The sequence below is a fragment of the Halichoerus grypus genome, chromosome 2 (assembly GCF_964656455.1).
Source record: "Halichoerus grypus chromosome 2, mHalGry1.hap1.1, whole genome shotgun sequence".
Classification (NCBI taxonomy): Eukaryota; Metazoa; Chordata; class Mammalia; order Carnivora; family Phocidae; genus Halichoerus; species Halichoerus grypus.
In genome coordinates, this window is record NC_135713.1 from 69,763,185 (window position 1) to 69,780,315 (window position 17,131).

Consider the following 17,131-nt stretch of genomic DNA (forward strand, 5'->3'; position numbering starts at 1 on the left):
GCCAGTTGCAAATTGTGGCTGGGATATTCTTTCCTCACAAGAGGCCTAACGTTTAAGACTTTTTTCTGTAAGTCTGGTAACCATTTTCCAAGAAGCCCATATGGCTTGGGTGAATCTCTATCCTATACCCACCACTTCTTCTGTTCCCCGCCCTCCACCCACATATACAAAATGGATTTTGATTCATTATGTTCTAGAAGACATTTTCAGTAGTACCGTTTCTTGAAACGGGCTTTACTTCTCGAGCATTTATTGTGAAAGGAATATTAATGCTTAAATCTGCCGTCGCCTGTCTAATTTGCATATATCTGTGTTGTGTGTTAAACTACATGAAAACCTACAGAGAAAAGACTAGGCTCTGCTAACAACTAATAGCCTATCTTTTCTTTTGACTTGCACAAATTGAGAAATATTGCCTGTGGCAAACATAATGGAAAACTGCATTTTTAATGCTCCCACACACACTCATTTCTTTAAAAAGAAGAAAGTGGCCGACTATTCTTAAAAATAAAACTTCTCGGGGTACCCAGACTAGACTGGCAGGGGACACTGTAAAGGAGAAGGATTTTGGCTTTTGGAATGAAGATTTGGGGATGAATAAGGTTCGCAGATATGTTGAAGTTGACTAACGGGTATGGTATTGGGCTTAAAAATACGGAGAAAAAAAAAAATACAAGGGCATCAACCCCACGTGCTAAGCTTCTGGTTCTTCATGAAGAAGGACGTTTGCTGCCTTGCCTACTTTTGAGTTGCTTGAAATCTCAAAATATTTGTATTTCATGTAATAGCCTGTGTATAAGATAATTGATTCAAGTTTCTCGATACGGAGAGAAGCTTTAACTTATTATTACAGTCCTTTTATTTCACGTGTTTTAAAGCTCCCCTTTATATTCTCTTTTTCCTGTTTGAGGAAGGGCATTCTGTCTTAGGATCTAAGTTTACATTTTCTATCAAAGCTCATTTAAGTTCACCCAGCAACTTGGGAGTTAAAGTGAGACATCGTGATAATTGCACAGAGCCACACAGGTTGGCTGCATTAGCAAAAACAAACTAAGTGGCCTGGGAAGGAAAATGAAAACCCGTTTTCAAGTGCTGGAGTGAAAACAAATACATACATCCTGTAGTATTTCTTCAACAGCAGTTTATAATTACTTCTCTTCAAGGCCTATTTTAAGCAGACTCAGAACAGTAGCTTGAAAAGTAAGCTAGCTAGCGATCCAGCTCTGTAGACATGGCGGCGGAACAAGAAAAGAGCGGCCCCGTGGGAACCAGGGCCTGGTGGTCCTTCTGAGAGTACGCCCCAGTGCCTTAGTCTTTAGGTCTCCCTCAAGTCGGCCATGGGAAGCCTTTGATGGCACAGAGGTGTTTTTTATACAGCACTGTATCATTTAGCTGTTGAATTACAGATTACCCCCAAATGTGGGGCTAAGCCATTTAGCATTCACAGTTTCTGCAGGTCAGGGATCCAGGGGTAGTTCAGCTGAGTCCTCTGGGTTGGGTCTCCCACAAGGTGACAGTCCTTTAAAGGCTAAGCATTCACTTTCTAGTTCACTCACACCAGATTGTTAGCCAGTTCAGGTCTGTGGGCACTCTTGGCTGGAAGTTTCCCTCAGTTCCTTGCCACCGGCCCTCTGGGTTGAGATTCTCACACTACAGCACCTTGCTTCATGAGCGAGAGAGGGAGACAGCAGGCGAGTGAGCGCTAGCAAGAAAGAAGTCCCAGTCTTTTGCAACATAATTCTAGAAATGAAATCCTCTCACACTGGCTGTATTCTACTCATTAGAAAGCAAAAAACTAGGTCCAGCCCACTCTCAAGTGAGGGTAACCGGAGGCAGGTCAGAAGCTACCTATCAAAAACGTGATGCCATCATATTCTTGCCACGTCCGACTAATAAGCCTGTAGTGAATGAACTGTGACATGAATATTGTGTATATTTACAGTGCTGAATACAGCTTATGGAAGTACTGATTTGGGGGGCGGCATGGAATGTGGTCCCCTTTATGTATCAAATTGGCTGAAAAGTGCTGAGCTGAGCTTACCTGACCCCGGGAGACCAAGGAAAGAGGTTTTCAGGAATGGCTGGAGTCGGGGTGCCTGTCTGAGGTCATGGAACGGAGTGAAGATAAGCAGCCCTCATGGCTTTATTAGGATGATACCCTAAACACAGAGACCAGAGGGCCCTCACATTATATTTCATTATGTGTTGTGAGGTTTTGATTGGTACTCTGCGGATCATTAGGGGGAAGGGACCCTGTGGTTGGATTTATAAAGTTGCTATTAAGATCACGGAATGGGAGGTTGTACTTGTGTTAATGGTCCCGTACCCCTACTGCCAGCTTCTGGACTCCAAATGTACATTTTCAGCAGTAAACTGTATAAAGGGATATGGATTTGGATTATGAGACAAATGGCTAAGACAGGAGTTGCATTTCACATTTTAATTTGACAAATTCTGTTAGAAAATCCATGCATGTTTATGGGAAGAGTTCAAGTCTAGGTTTTCTTTACCTGTTGCAGGTAAGCTCCTGCTGCCTTTGGTTGCTGAAGCTCCAGTGTGGGAACTTAGGGAGGAAATGTTTGAATTCTTTTGTCCCAGTTCCTATTGATTAGCTTCTGCAGGCTCTGAAGCCTCGATAAAATTCCCTCTGATAGACATGTCTGGGACATCCTCCCCCTCCCGGACCAAGCTAAGTCCATGCAGACCTCAGTTACCGCAGCGATCCCTCATGTGGCTCATTCATGTCCCCAGCTGGAGTAAGCACAGCACAAGGACAGGAACCGTGTGTCTGACACACCTTTGTACCCCTGGTACCTACAGGGAAGCCGAGCATAGCAGGAATTTTAAAGCTTTTGAACGGATGGGTGAAGTGGTTAGTAATTATGATCAGTTTTCAAATCTTCCCTGTTAATTTTCTAAGGAAAGTAGCATAACAAGTAATAAAATTTGTTTTAACTAAGATAGTGTTGGTCATTATAAACTGGTGTGGCTCTAGAATTATAGGGATATTACCTACACTCCTGAGACAAGCCAGGCACATTTTCAGTTTTCTACTCCCTCGTGTCCATCTGCAGCTCTTAATTGATCCTGGGAGGATTTTCTTTGTAACTTCACTTGTGTGACTATTACATTTTTCAATTCCTCTGTTATTTGCTGCTCCTAATGCTTGGTCCACTGCTTTTTGTTTACTTGTGACTGGTAAAGCACTTTTAAGATTACTTTAGATCTTCAAATATTACTAATTAATAATCCTAAGTGTTTTGTTCATTGTACAAAGGCATCCTACATTTGTCATCCCGGGGGCCTGGGGTTAAGAAACCTGGAACATAATGTGGAATAAAGCCAGACTCTTACTTTTTAAAATCTTGCATAAAAACTTTTTATGCTTTGCGGTTTGATTTTTGTTTCTTGGTGTGGTAAATGAGGAGCCCAAGTTATACTGCCCTGGCCTGACCTACCCTCTCAGGTTAGCTGTAGGGGTTAAGAATTGATTTCATGAGCTCAGCCCAGAGGTTGTGGAGTTAACTGATTTAATGTCACCTGCACTGTGTACTCACATTATATGTTTTTATTCTTTGTTCATGAGTTTTTCTAAGGATTAGAGTATAAACAGTATAAAGTGTCAGTCATGTTATAGTTAACAGCTTTTCTGGTGATAGGAAAGGAAGAAGTCATGGAGAAGTGAGATAGGCGAGAGAGGCTTTTATTTTATTTAGGTACATTATATTTTTATGTATGTTTATATTTTATGATCTTAATTTACAGAAGGCTGTAACTCAGCCTGGAGCTAAAGCTAACTGTCCATCTCTCAGAGCTGGTGAGGGAACTCTCCACAGTTTTTCCTAAAGAGAGCTTATCATTTGTTGCTGTTCGGTTATTCCAGTGCGCCCTACACTGATTTTTATGTACTGGACTTACAGGATTTCTGCTACCTATAAATCTGAAAGACCTGTAAAAATTCCCAAGAAGTACCCCCACTTGATGTGGCTGTGAGCCTACTGTATCTTGCAGTGTCTTTGGTACAATCTGTTCTTGCATGGGGCAAATCGAGTTCACGCTCGAGGCTCAGGCTCCTAGGGAGTTCATCTCAGCTCAAAAATCCACAGAATGGCAGTGTAAATATCCATGTGTCACTTTTTCACACCACCTCATGTGAATAATGAGACATAAACTATCTCAAGAGCCGTGGTTTTCCTAATGAATTGGAGTCACCTGTGTGTACTGTGTTTGTGACATGCACATTTGCAGTCGGGGTCCACAGGAAGGACAGCGTTTCCTGGATCCAACCACCGAGTGCAAATACTGTGCCCTAAATAACACACTAGTTACTGTAAATGTCAGTAGAGGGGGTTTTTCCGACTTTGATTTAATGAAAGCCTACAGCAAAGCCAGCTGTTAGCACTTCTTAACTGCTGGTCAGAGGGGCGAGGGGGAGGGGCAAAATCCTCTTTTCTGTATACTTTAGTCTTAGAATTAAGAGGTTTCAACAGGTGTTGAATAGCGACACTAGGGGTCCTTTACAGCTTGATATCTATCTTTTAGGTGGTGAATTTATAAATTTCCCAGCACAGGGATCCTGGAGTTACCGGAGGAGATTCATGTAAAATTAGTTTAGAGTTTGCATCTCAAATCCCCTCACCTAAGAAATAAGCATTTTCATTGTCTGGGCTCCCATGAGGAATAGCAGAAGATAAAAATAAAGGAGAGAGAAAGCGTACCAACCGCGGGTCCTGTCTTTGTCACTGCGGGTGTCTCACCAAACTCACTGTAAGCCTCACTGAGAGTTTTTGTTGTTGTCATCTGCATTTTCTGAAGAAACCACTTGAGGCAAACACACGGGGAGGAAACTGTGCAGCACTCCTTTATCATTTTTGTCCTCTCTAGAATGCCTTTAGTAAACGGATGAGATCGTTAAGGGTCTTACCGCCCATGGAAATCCCTTTGACATTATGCTATGTGTACTGAGGGGAGATAATCTTTCCAGCGCGGAGAAAGTTTACAGTCTTATTATCTTGAAGAGAAGAAGAAAGTTTCTTCCTCAAATGAATTATAACTTGAAACATGTTATGTTATGTTTTGGTAAGCCCACTTTATTACTTCCATCCTTCTCTGTGGCAAATTTTTTAAAAATAAATGTACCATTGCACCGTAGTGCTTTCTCAATAGCATATTGTACTTGTAATATCGCATGATGGAAGTTGCTGGGCTCAGTTTAGTCCTATAGAATGCAGAGCCAAGTTCTGAGTAAAACCTCTAATTGAATTACCTGCAAAGCACTGACAGACAGGCTTTCAGGACAGACAAAGCTTTGCTTTCCCCAGCAAAAATAGGTCATGTTTAAGTTGGCCTTGTAACTATTTGTTACTGGTTTTTGCCAGCACTTTCACCTTGGGCCCCTTTTCCTGCAGGAGACGGGGAGTGGCTCTGTGACTGCCGGCCGGAGGGCTCAAGCATTATCTTCTTATTTTCGAGAAAATTGATAACAGATCAAGTTAAATGGAAGAGCCTTTGAAATAAAAATCCCAAGTATTTTTCTGTAGATTATACCAACATTCTTGCATGAGTCTTTACTGTACTGAAAAGAAAGCCAGGGACAGGAAAATAGCCCTTTCTAGCATTCTTTATCAATCTGAAAAGTGTTTTTGTTTTTAACTTCTGGGAAAAATTAGAGTATGCTCCTGTAGTTCATGAAAGAATGTCTTGTAGAGCGTTTGCATTTGAAAATGAAGAATAATCAGTTGTTGCTCTCTCCTTTCTTTCTCTTTTTGTCTCATCCACAGCCTCTGCAATCCCAGATAATGGCAGAAGGTCCTGTCTAAAGCTCAAAGTCTTTGTGAGACCAACAAGTAAGTTGACTAGAATGAGCTTCAGAAGGTGGCTTCACCGCGCATGCTTTATCGTGTGGTCTGGTTCACCGCGGTACAACTTTTTTTACTGTTAAATCCTGTGTGGTACCTGTTTTGTATATCAGCATCCATGTTTTAGTTTTCATCATATTTTTTCTCATCATTCTTCATGATGCTTTTATTTTGAAGTACACAGCAGTTGCTAACTTGTTGTTTCTTAGACTGTTGTACGTGCACAGCAAATGGGAACAATATTGGCATTTGGATACATGCCATTGATTGTAAAACAATCTCTACATAAATTAAAGGAGACAATAGAGAGAAAGAAAAAAAAGAAATGGGAGTTTAAGGGTGTCTTCACTAACATATTTGGCTGTTATCTCTATTTTTGTTATAGATAGCTGTATGAAAACTATAGGTGTTCATGATCGTGTTTTCGATGTTAACGACAAAGTAGAAAATTCATTAGAACCAGCAGGTTAGTATGCTTAGAGACTCTTCTTTTAACAAATGCATCTCTCTTTGGTGCTTCCGTACTTTTTTTCCTTTCTTCTCCGCATGTTTGCATGTTATAGTTGCTCTGCTTTTGCTCATTGCTAGCAATGCTAATATTACTTATATTCTACCTCATTCCTCCAGTATCTTTGTCTAATGCATGTTAGATAAAATATGACCTTTCTTTTTTGGACATGGGTTTGATATAATGCAGTATCCTAACATAGAAGCCCCATCAGAATGCTAAAATCTCACTGCTTTTTACCATATCCTCCGAGCATGCTGGTGAATCACTGTGAATATTAATGGCTCTGTTTTCATAGAAGACAGGAAAAAAAAAAATTCTATTGTTTATATTTTTATATTATGTCCAGTAATTAAGACTATTGCACAAAATAGCAGCTAACTCAACATATTTAATTTTCTCTGGCAATTCACATGCATCATTGAACTGATCTAAAGACCTTTAGTACATCTCAGATATTATTTGTGCTATTGATATCAATAGCAGTTGGTCTGGAGAAGTGCAATCATGTTGCCTAACACCACAAATTCACACACGTGTTACTCGCACTAATGAATCAGTAGTCTGTCCAACCAAATGTGATCCTTGACTGCTGAGGCAAAATAAGTATTAAGGAGAAATTTTTTTTTTCTACTCCTACGTTCCACACACCCAAACTTTCCCGTCACTGAAGAAACCTAAAACCCACACAAGCACTCATTGAAACATTTACACTGTAGTGTACTGTGGGTGAAGTGGCCCTGTACTATCCATTTGGTTAGAAATTCAACTAGACACTAGGATAGGAGCTCTCTATCCACTGTGCACTGAGGACCGTGCCTTGATGCCCCTGTATACCTACCTTCCTGTGGTTTCCTCTCTTTGCCCTACCTGCTTGAGATCTTGACTGGTTTCCTTACCCAACTCCCGCATCCATCTCAAAGCTTAATGGAATTAAAATGATTTCTTCTTCACAGAAAGATGTGAGCCCCCCCCCAACCTTATGTGAACAGAGATTTTTTTTTTTCATCTATTTGTAGCAGCACTTCTCTTTTTTATGGCCCTAGAAATTAAAGGGTTGTGAAGTCCACTTTATCTTTTGAGTATTGTTACTAGGACATAGCCAGGGAGCCTTAGGGAAACTTACCCTGAGTAAATGCGGTGCCTTAGGACATACAATAGCTTTCACATTGTAACTGACAGGAAGAGTTAGAAAAACAAGAATGCTTGGGGAAAAAACCTAAGGCAGGCATCTTACCCCAGCACAAATGGGAGGTGTGTACAATAAAGCTCTGAGAGGCCTTCTTGACTCCCCAGGGATCAGTTAGCTGCTTTAGAAAGTTGCAAGGAATGAGTGCTGACATGGAGATATTTTAATTGAGTCCTGGAAATCTGGAAGCATTACTGGGACTTTTCAAAGTACCAGACTCCTTCCAAAGCTCAAAGACTTGGTCCATCTTAGGATCTTTGAGTTAGATGGTCTCTCCTAAGGCCCACAGAGTCTACACTTTCCCCTTGATAACTGAGACTTGCCCAGGCCTCATCACTAGTAAGAGACTGATCCAGGTTTAATATTCAAATTTCTTGACTCCCATTCCAACATGAGTAGAAAAGGAGGATTCTCTTACCATTAGTAGACACGTAGATCTTCATAAAGAGAACTTTATTGGAAATGTTAATAAGTCATGTGTAGAATGACGGACCGAGTTAGGCGTGTTGTAAACGTAAGTTATCCTGAATTACGATTTTTTGATGCAAGTTGTGGTAGAATGTAGGCATATCTTTCCAATAATCTTTTTTCCAGGTAAATTCCATTGCCTATCAAGAAAGCAAGAGGCTGTTTAGAAACAACAGATTGCATGTTTTTCTTGGTCATCAAGAGATACACTGAGGACTATTCTGACACTAGGAAAATTACCTTTGAATTCAACTAATGATAAAATGCAAGATATTAAGATGCATTCGTACGTGAGCATATGTCACTGTCTTTGGGAAATAGGCTCTCTTTCCCTGAGCATTTAAAATCCTTGATGGCTCCCAAATCTATGCACATAGAACTGATGGAAGTTTGCAGAAGTCTGATAGAATGTGGTGTGTGTGTGTTGGGGAGTGGAAATGCAGGTGCACATGCATGGGTACATAGGCAGGAAAAGCTCCTCCAGTCAGTCAAGACTGTATTTACAGGCTTTCTTGTGAGCATCTTCGCTAAAAAAGTAAGACGAGGTTGAGCTACCATCCCTGGCTGTAGGAATGCAATAATAAATTCGAGTACTTTGTCCTATTCCTTACAAAATTCAGTCAGACGTGTGGCTTTACACCCACCGCTGTGTTGGATGGTGGAGTATAGACCTAGACTTTAAAAATCCGGAAAGCCTGAAAGGATTCCACTGCATGTTCTCGGCAATGTGTACTAACTCACCTGTCTTTGGAATGTATTTGTCTTTTTTGTTTGCTTGCACACTCTGCCTGCCAGTTTCCTATCATCAGGGATACAGGATGATCTCAGGGCAGACATATGCCACAGAATATGCTCCAAAATATTGCTAGTGTTCTCTCAATTAACCATTGAAACCCTCAGACTGTGGAATCCTGGAGGCAGGAGGCAAGACTTGATTTGGTTTCTGAGGAGGAATATTTTCTTCCTTCAAGCCACATTTACCATCATGAGTCTTAGGAAGTCTCTGATGGTTAGATATAATTTCCACTGGGCGAGATTTTGCTTATGAATTCTTCCTTAGGATTCTGAAATTGCTCAGATTTACCCAAATGACAGCTAGTTTCTCATTTTGCTTCTCAGGGGCCGTAGAATCTTCCAACATTGAGGCCCTGTTAGAATTGAAGGATGCTTTGTAGAATCCTGAGCCAGGACCAGCATGTTACAGAGAGCAGAGAAGAACTGTATGGCCCTAGTGGGACAGATTTCCCCCTTTGAGGGTAAAATGACACTTACCGGCTGGTTGCTTAGAAGAGGGTTACTCTGAAAAATCATCCATGATTAGAAGACTGAAAAGTACACGTAACCTCATGCTTCACTTGTATGAAAAACGAAAGCTTTCCTCCTCTCCGTGTCCCGCAAGGTCATTCACCCTGTCTTGCGCTGCCTGGAGCAATGGTTAGCCCTTGCTGAGCATCCTGGAAGGACAGGGAAGCATCTCGCCCTCCAGTTCACACTGACTACCTACTTAGGACTGGAATAACTTTTATCAGTACACATCCAGACTTTACAAGGAAGAGGATTGGGTAATTTGGTAGTAAAAATAAGATGGAGAAGAACCCAAGAGCTGATGTAATTTCAGGTGTATAAATATAAATGGTATTTCAAAATGAAATCTGGAAGGAAGCCTCAGGGTTTATGGTTTTTACAAATTAAACCCAAAGCACTCTATTATTCTGATTGACAACATATTGATGCTCTTAAGGTGATCTGGATTTTAATTTCAGGGCTCTTCAGGGCATTTATATCTAATTCCTGTTACCTCCAGATCGAATACATTTGCCAGGCTGAAGAAGAACAGAGAGAAGCGACCACAAGTAGTTGGCACCACGGGGGTGGGGGGGGGGTGTTTTATAGTTTTTCCTCTGCATTCCTTTAACTTTGCATTCTTGCTCCCTAACCTTCTCTCTAGTCTTTTAAGCCAATCGCCACCCCACACAGGTTTGCTCAGGTCCAGGGGAGGGGAGCAAATCAGACACAGGAATGCAGCAGCTTCTACGGGAGGACAGGCAAAGAGCACTCCAGGGCAGAAGCCTTAACACGGAGCAGATAGATCGCTTAGCTCATACTGGGAATGGATGTGATGAACAGAGATAGCCTACCTGCACATATCCGAAGCAGGGGCCAGCCCGTGCACCTGCAAAGTGGCCACTTTCAGACAAAGGATAGGGAGTGTGACGATACATAGTGAAAAAGAAAGCATCCTTATTGTGACATGTGGTGTGAAGATATAAATGAGTTTGAACTCAACGGTCCATTAAGGGGTTCTAAGTGGGTCATGTAGGGATACTTAGGGATTATCCTTTGAGGTCTACAAAATTGAGAAACCTCACTAGAGTCTCACTTGTCTCCACTCTCTGACCGTTGAGTGAATATAAGATGACAGTCTCCTGAGCTTTTACAGGAAGGTCCCCTGATGCTGAAATAAAAATCTACCACTGAACCCCACCCTGGGCCCCAAGAACATGTGGTTCAGAGAACATGTAGTCTGAAAGCACAAGTTAAGCCAGGAGGAAGGAAGAAGACCGGCAACACTGGAGCAAAGCATGGCTCGTAGGCAAGACTCCCATCTATCTTTGGGTACTAATTGCTGCAGAGTTCCTGTTTCAAAGTTAAGCCTGTTAATCATGCAGATCAGGAAGGCTATCCAAAGTCAGAGGCAGCCTGGTAGAACACTTTATAGCTAAATAAAAGAAGCTTACCTCCCTTAAGCCCTTTTATTTAGAGGAAAATTTGCATCCACGCCGATAATTGATGTGCCAAGCTTCAGCCTGATAAAAATAAAAATAGTTAAGTTCAAGTAATTTAATCCTGGGGATACAGGGTTTGGAATGGAAATAGCACCATCATTGATTCCCAATTGTAGGCAAACTAGTGGGCACCACTTACTGAGGTCTAGTGGGCATTACGTATAGTTAATTGAAAATGCCGTTCTGGCAAAAAATAAATAAATGCGGTTTTGGCCTTTAATTTTTCTTAATTGAAAATTTATGTAGGTAACCAACCACCAAACATTCAACACTAATCCTGTGAAACAGGTGCAAAGAGAAAAACGGGCAGCCCCATTCTGATCAACCACTAACATGCCAATGTAACTACACACACACACACACACACCCCCACCAACATGTCACTTGCTTCTCCATGGCATCTTGGGTTGAAAAGGGACCTTCAGACATCTCGGCTTTGTGCAAGGTGTGTTTGCTAGCAAACCAAAGTAGTAAACACATACCAAAGGTTACAGTCTGTGTACAATTTTTCCCCTCAGTTTTTAAGGAATGTAATAATATTGCTGAAAAAGTCCAATTTTCTCTGCTTCTCCTTTGTTTGCTGTAAATAATGAGTGATTATGCAGACATGAAAGTCAATGGTGGCACAAGGTTCATTACCCTACTTTGCAGAGGGTGGCGAGGTCTGTTAACAGCAGGCTGCTGCGAGAGTTATTAAGGATGTGAAATCTCATTGGAATGTGTGCTTTCTATTTGAACAGATGACACCGTACATGAGTCAGCCGAGCCATCCCGCGGTGAGAACGCGGCACAAACACCAAGGATACCCAGCCGCCTTTTGGCAATTCTACTGTTCCTCCTGGCGATGCTTTTGACGTTATAGCACAGTCTCCTCCCGTCACCTGTCACAGAAAGCATCAGGGTCTTGGAACACCGGAGATCCACCTAACTGCTCATCCTAAGAAGGGACTTGTTATTGGTTTTTTGGCAGATGTCAGATTTTTTGTTTTCTTTCTTTCAGCCTGAATTCTAAGCAACAACTTGGGGCCAGGAGGGGCTCAAGTAGTTGCTGCTCCCCTGCCCTACCCCCCGCCCCCAGCCCTTGCCCTTGCCTTCTCTCATCCCTTCCAAATTAAATGGACTCCAGATGAAAATGCCCAATTGTCAATAGTGACACCAGTGGTCGTCAGCGCCTGTGCAGTCTCCTCTAAGAGCCCACCTCCGTTAGTGTACTGTGACAGCGGTCTATGGACAAGGAGGAACGGTGGCAGATGCGGCTAGTGATGGCAAGGCCCAGGGGGGTTTTCCTCTCCCATACAATATTTATGCCTTCTCATTCAGGACTGTAAGATGATCGTGCAGGGCATCATGTCACCATGTCAAGTCCAGAGGGGAGGTAGTAAGGATAGATATAATATTACACCCTTTCCTCTAGGAGTACATAAATGAACAGGCTTCCCAAAGGTTGAGACACTGGTTTTTTTTGTTTTGTTTTGTTTTTTGGGTTTTTTTTTTTTGGTTCTTGGTTTTTTTTGTTTTTTGGGGGTTATTTTTTACGATGACTGTTTTAAAGCACTCTTGACAGCAAAACTTGTGCTCCATGAAAGAAGCCTTTTTTTCTAGAAAGCAGGTCGGGTGCGGGAATGCTAGCTAGCACAGAGCAAGGGTGAAAACAGAGAAAACTAGGTTTGGTGGGGGTGTGTATGTGTGAGTGCCTCTAATTTTTTTGGTGACTGGGCAATGCACACCAGATTTTTTTTCCCTTGGAATACAGATCACCATGGTGCTACAATAATTTTTTTTAAAAAGAAACTCAAAGAGGCATTTTTATGAATAAAGTGACCTTCCCCAAGGCTGACAAGCCAGGGTTGATGAGTGTATAATGGAATAGCTCTGGATACTCCTCTGGGGGACAATATGTACCAAGGAAAGGAGGTCAGTGGCCAGAGGAGATGTGATTTGGCTTTGCTGGAGCGCCAGTGTGCTGTGGCCTTTCCCCGACTCCCACCCTCGTACCCAACGTGTCGCTCCACACTCCACAACTACAGGGGCTCGGACACACACCCCTGTCACCAGGAGAGTCAGTCAGCACTACTTGGGAGGGCTAAAGGGAAATTTGGAATAAAAATTCCAAAGTTTGGAATAAAAAATTCAAGTGTTGATTTTATATTCTTTCCCTTTCTGACACAGCCTGAAGCGTAGGGGGAACATGTGTTTATCTGTGGGAGATAAACAAGATGGAGTCCCAAAGACTTTAACAAAATATTTTTTTAAAAATCCACTAGAATAGAAAATACATTATTTAGATATACTTTATGCTGAGAGTGAGTATATATGCTTGTCCTATTTAAACTTGTGAGAAAAAAAGTGGTATCCCTTGATACATTTAGAAATATAGGGGGCTATCTTGTTTCATTGTCGGGGTGGGGCAGAAGGAGAATAAACACAAGACGACCCTGTTTGAGGAATCTTAGCATGGCCAACAAGGGCCATTTCCAGTTGATTACCAGGAAAATCAAGCCTTGGGGGTTACTTAACTACTGGTGAGGCTGTCACCAACTTTGAACTCCAAAAGCCTAGACAGGGAAAAGTGTCAGACCAATGGAAAAGAAATCTAGCCTTTTTACTATTGCACGACATGTCAGTAGGAACCATGCCTTTCAGAACAGAGCAAAAAATAAATGCAGTGATTATGTAGCTTACAAAAAATTGGAAGCATTCCAGCAAAATAAGGCTTTTTAAAAATAGGTATATTTGTTTTTTTAAAATGTCTATATGAAAAAAAGAGAGGGGTCATATTATGCACAGACTTCGTGAATGGGAATTTGCTACGAATTGTGAGTAGTTCTGAATTAGAAAAATGTGTGAATGAAAGGCAGCTGTAAAGGTACTTGCACCCTGGAGAGTTGTACACATGTTGGCATGTAATCTGGGCTTACCTGATCCATTTGGAATGGACGTTACTGCTGGGTCTCTTTGCGCTTGGAGCCCCGGGGGTGGGGTCGCCGGCCTCACAGACACAATCAGTGCTGCTTCCCCAGACATCAGGAACTCCTCTGGAGTGACCGAGTCTTGTCACAGAAGGCAGCCACCATTTCACTGGGACAGAAGTTCACAGCATTGGATTCTTTTTTCCTTTAACTCTTTATATGCTCAGTACTCTCAGTAATATCCAGTAATACTTCTTTTTATTAATAGTTACAGGCTTGTTGGTCCAGTGGGATTTGAGTGGGGGTGGGGGGAGGATACCTGCTAAAATGGATCAATAGAACCAAAATAATACTGCATGTTCTATAACCACAAGGAAATCGAATGATCCTGTAAAGATTCCAGTTAGTCATAACTACATTAGCAGTGCTAATTTCATTTTAGAAATGGTGACTTCTGTGGTTTTGCTAGCATTCGTCTCTAACAAATGATAAAATAATTACTCATGGCCCTCTCTGCCACTGTCTTTCATTTTTCACAGTGAAATTAGACCCCTTTACTTCATTATGCCACTACAAATTAAGTTTGGGGAAAAAAAAAAAAGGCAAGACTATCCACACCAGTAGACAGTGTGCTTCTCTACCGTTAAGTGATGGAATTGTAGGTAATGTTTGCCACAGAGTTTCCAAGACAATGATTGGTATCAGAGAGTTTTCATCTTGTCCAGAAAGTGCTGGTGGCCTTTTATGGTGGTGTTACAACCCTCCGGGGGCTTAGGAGAATGTCGATGCAATTTTGTAGCAGCTTTTAATTAAACAACAACAACAACTCAAAGTCTGAAGGGCAGCCTTAGCTGCCTCTCAGCCCCAGTAAGTCAAACCCCAGCGACCTTTGCCCCTGGTTGCCAAGGTCTTTGCAACATGAAGCAGGGAAATAAGGATCTGTCTGTTTAGTGGATACCGTGTATCCTTTAATAGACCAGGTAACAGTTCGTGTTAGTTTAGACTATTGTTTTGTACTGTACTTTCTTGGGTGGCAGAGGAAAGAAAAGTAAAACGTTAAAAAGAAAAAAAAAAAAACTGCGTTCTTTAAATTCTGTATTATTAGCGACCTCTGTTGTATATAGTGTTTGATAATAAAGTATTAATTTGATTCTTATGTCTTTTGTAAGTGAGAACAATAATCTTTCAGGATACAAAACATGCATTGAGGCTTTGAAACATCCACTGTAGACGTAGCTGAGAAGAGTCACAAATGGCTAAGACACTGCTCCATACAGGACTCATGTGCGGTCATCGCCCTCCCAGTCTTAAGACTCCACCATCTTGGGACCTGGAACAACATGACTTTTTTGATCCATATTTTATCCTCAATGTTTTCAAGGTCTGATGTTGGAGCCCTGTGGTGTTTTTTCTCCCCCGGCATGTTGGTTTAAAAAGGTTTAGGGAATCTGGTAACAGTTCTGTACTTCGGTTTGATTTTCTGTTTGTGGTGGTTTTCATAGATGGTTTCATTTTTTCCTCAGGAAGAGTTGCCAGTATCACACGCGGCCCAAGCATGGGAAAGGTTTCAAGCCAGTCCATTTAGGAAGGTTAAATGGGGGCTGTTTCCCTCTGCCATTGTGAAAGGAAGAGTCGTACAGTACCTGTGGATTTTCAGGGACTTTGTTTTTCTCTGGTGCCTTAGCAACGGCAGCAGCCATTTTTAGTAGTTTACCCAAAATTAATTAAACCATTTAAACTCCCCTCCATTCATTGCTCTCAGAGCTGTGGTCAGTCGTTTTTCTTTTGAAAACCACCTCCACCAACACCCCCGTTTGCCTACCACCACCACCCCTTTTATTTCTTACGTTTATTTATTTTATTTTTTTGTCTTTTTGCCTTCCTCCCACGTTTTATTTTCCTTCAGAACCGTGAATGGGCAGGTCTGTCTCTGGTTTGGCATCACTGAGTTCTTCCCATGCATTTGCCCAAGAGCTGCTCGGATGTGAGACAAATCTCCCTACAATGGGCTTGCTCCCATTGTCTGTACAGTTTAATAGATGCTGGCATGTTGGAGGTTACCCATGAGTCAAAATCCGCTTTCCATGCTTACTCTTGACACCCCATTGAAGCCACTCATTGTGTGTGCGTCTGGGTGTGAAGTCCAGCTCCGTGTGGTCCTGTGCTTGTACTGCCCTGCTTTGCAGTTCCTTTGCACTTACTCATCGAGTGCTGTTTTGAAATGCTGACATTATATAAACGTAAAAAAAAAACAAAAAAATGTAAAAAAAAAAAACCCCCACACAAACCAACCCATACAATCTGTATTTGTATATACACGTGTCCGTACAAGTATACCTAAATAAAAATTAAAGATTTTCATCATTTTAATTGGAGCCCTCCTTCTACTTCTTTGTTCCTTGAATGACGCCTTTATTTCAGGGGCTACTTATACTCTGCTGATTTTTCCAAATCTTTGTGGATAGAGAAGATAATACGTTACGTACAAGAGAAGGCCTGAGACAAACTCAAAGAATGCAGGGTTAGAAAATGGCCCGGTATCTAGGCACATTCCAGTTATTCTGATGAGAAAATGGTGAAATTCAAGCCATGTCTTTGTATTTGAGCCTTAAAATAGGCACTATGGCAAGCCCTGCATCCTAAAACCACTTAAATCCAAGAGCTACGTACAAAATTATGTTCTTTCACTTTGTAGTTTTTCACCCCATCAAGACAAAGACAAAATAAGCATTTTTCCAACAAACATCCCATACTTCAGAGAGAAATAATGACAGTAATAGTAATCACTTCAGTACAACACTGAAGGTTAGTGCTATCAAGGAAGACTTAACTTACCGGTATGTAACCTTGTGCAAGTCACACAGTATCTTTGGGACTCCATTTCCCTATCACTAAGTAATAAGAGTTATGTAAGGGATTTGGTTTTCTGAATATTGCCCTTGCTGGGCACCGCAAAGCCCATTTGGCATCTCAGTCATGTGAGTTTTTGTCTTTGATGATGACATTACTATAAGCACAATTTGAAAATCTCATCTGTAGAGGGGGAAAGCATCAAATATCTGATAGACACCTAATGCATTTCAAGACGTGGCTTTAATTATACCATGTTAACATTAAACTCACTGAAAGCTTTTTATTATATTTAATTAGTTGACAGGGCACTAAACACTAATTATAACTTACTGTAACCTTTTTTTGCTAATGAAGAATGACAGCTTTACAGAATGAGGAACAACTCATATTTAAAAAAAAAAAAGAAAAAGAAAAAGGTGTACTGGACTGCCTATGTGATATTTTCAAACCAGAACAGCATTACGTGGTCATTATCATCTTCACCTTCATCATCAAAAGCATTTAAGTGATCATGACATTGTGCTCAGTGCTGTGCAGAATGAAGTTAATGTTTACAATTT

General features: G+C 41.4%; 1 protein-coding gene across 5 annotated transcripts in view; it reads left to right on the plus strand.

Annotated features, from left to right (window-relative positions):
- EFNA5 (ephrin A5) overlaps positions 1 to 16,088 on the plus strand; it is a 272,249-nt gene extending 256,161 nt beyond the window's left edge. For 3 of the 5 annotated variants that reach the window (XM_036083155.2, XM_036083167.2, XM_078066953.1), the window contains 3 exons: positions 5,781 to 5,846; positions 6,244 to 6,324; positions 11,550 to 16,088. In XM_036083155.2, the coding sequence (XP_035939048.1) occupies positions 5,781 to 5,846; positions 6,244 to 6,324; positions 11,550 to 11,671 (269 nt within the window). In that variant the 3' untranslated portion in view covers positions 11,672 to 16,088. The remainder of the gene's footprint in view (positions 1 to 5,780; positions 5,847 to 6,243; positions 6,325 to 11,549) is intronic. The other 2 variants (XM_036083160.2, XM_078066954.1) reach the window with 1 other exon arrangement.
- The last annotated feature ends 1,043 nt before the right edge of the window (positions 16,089 to 17,131 follow it).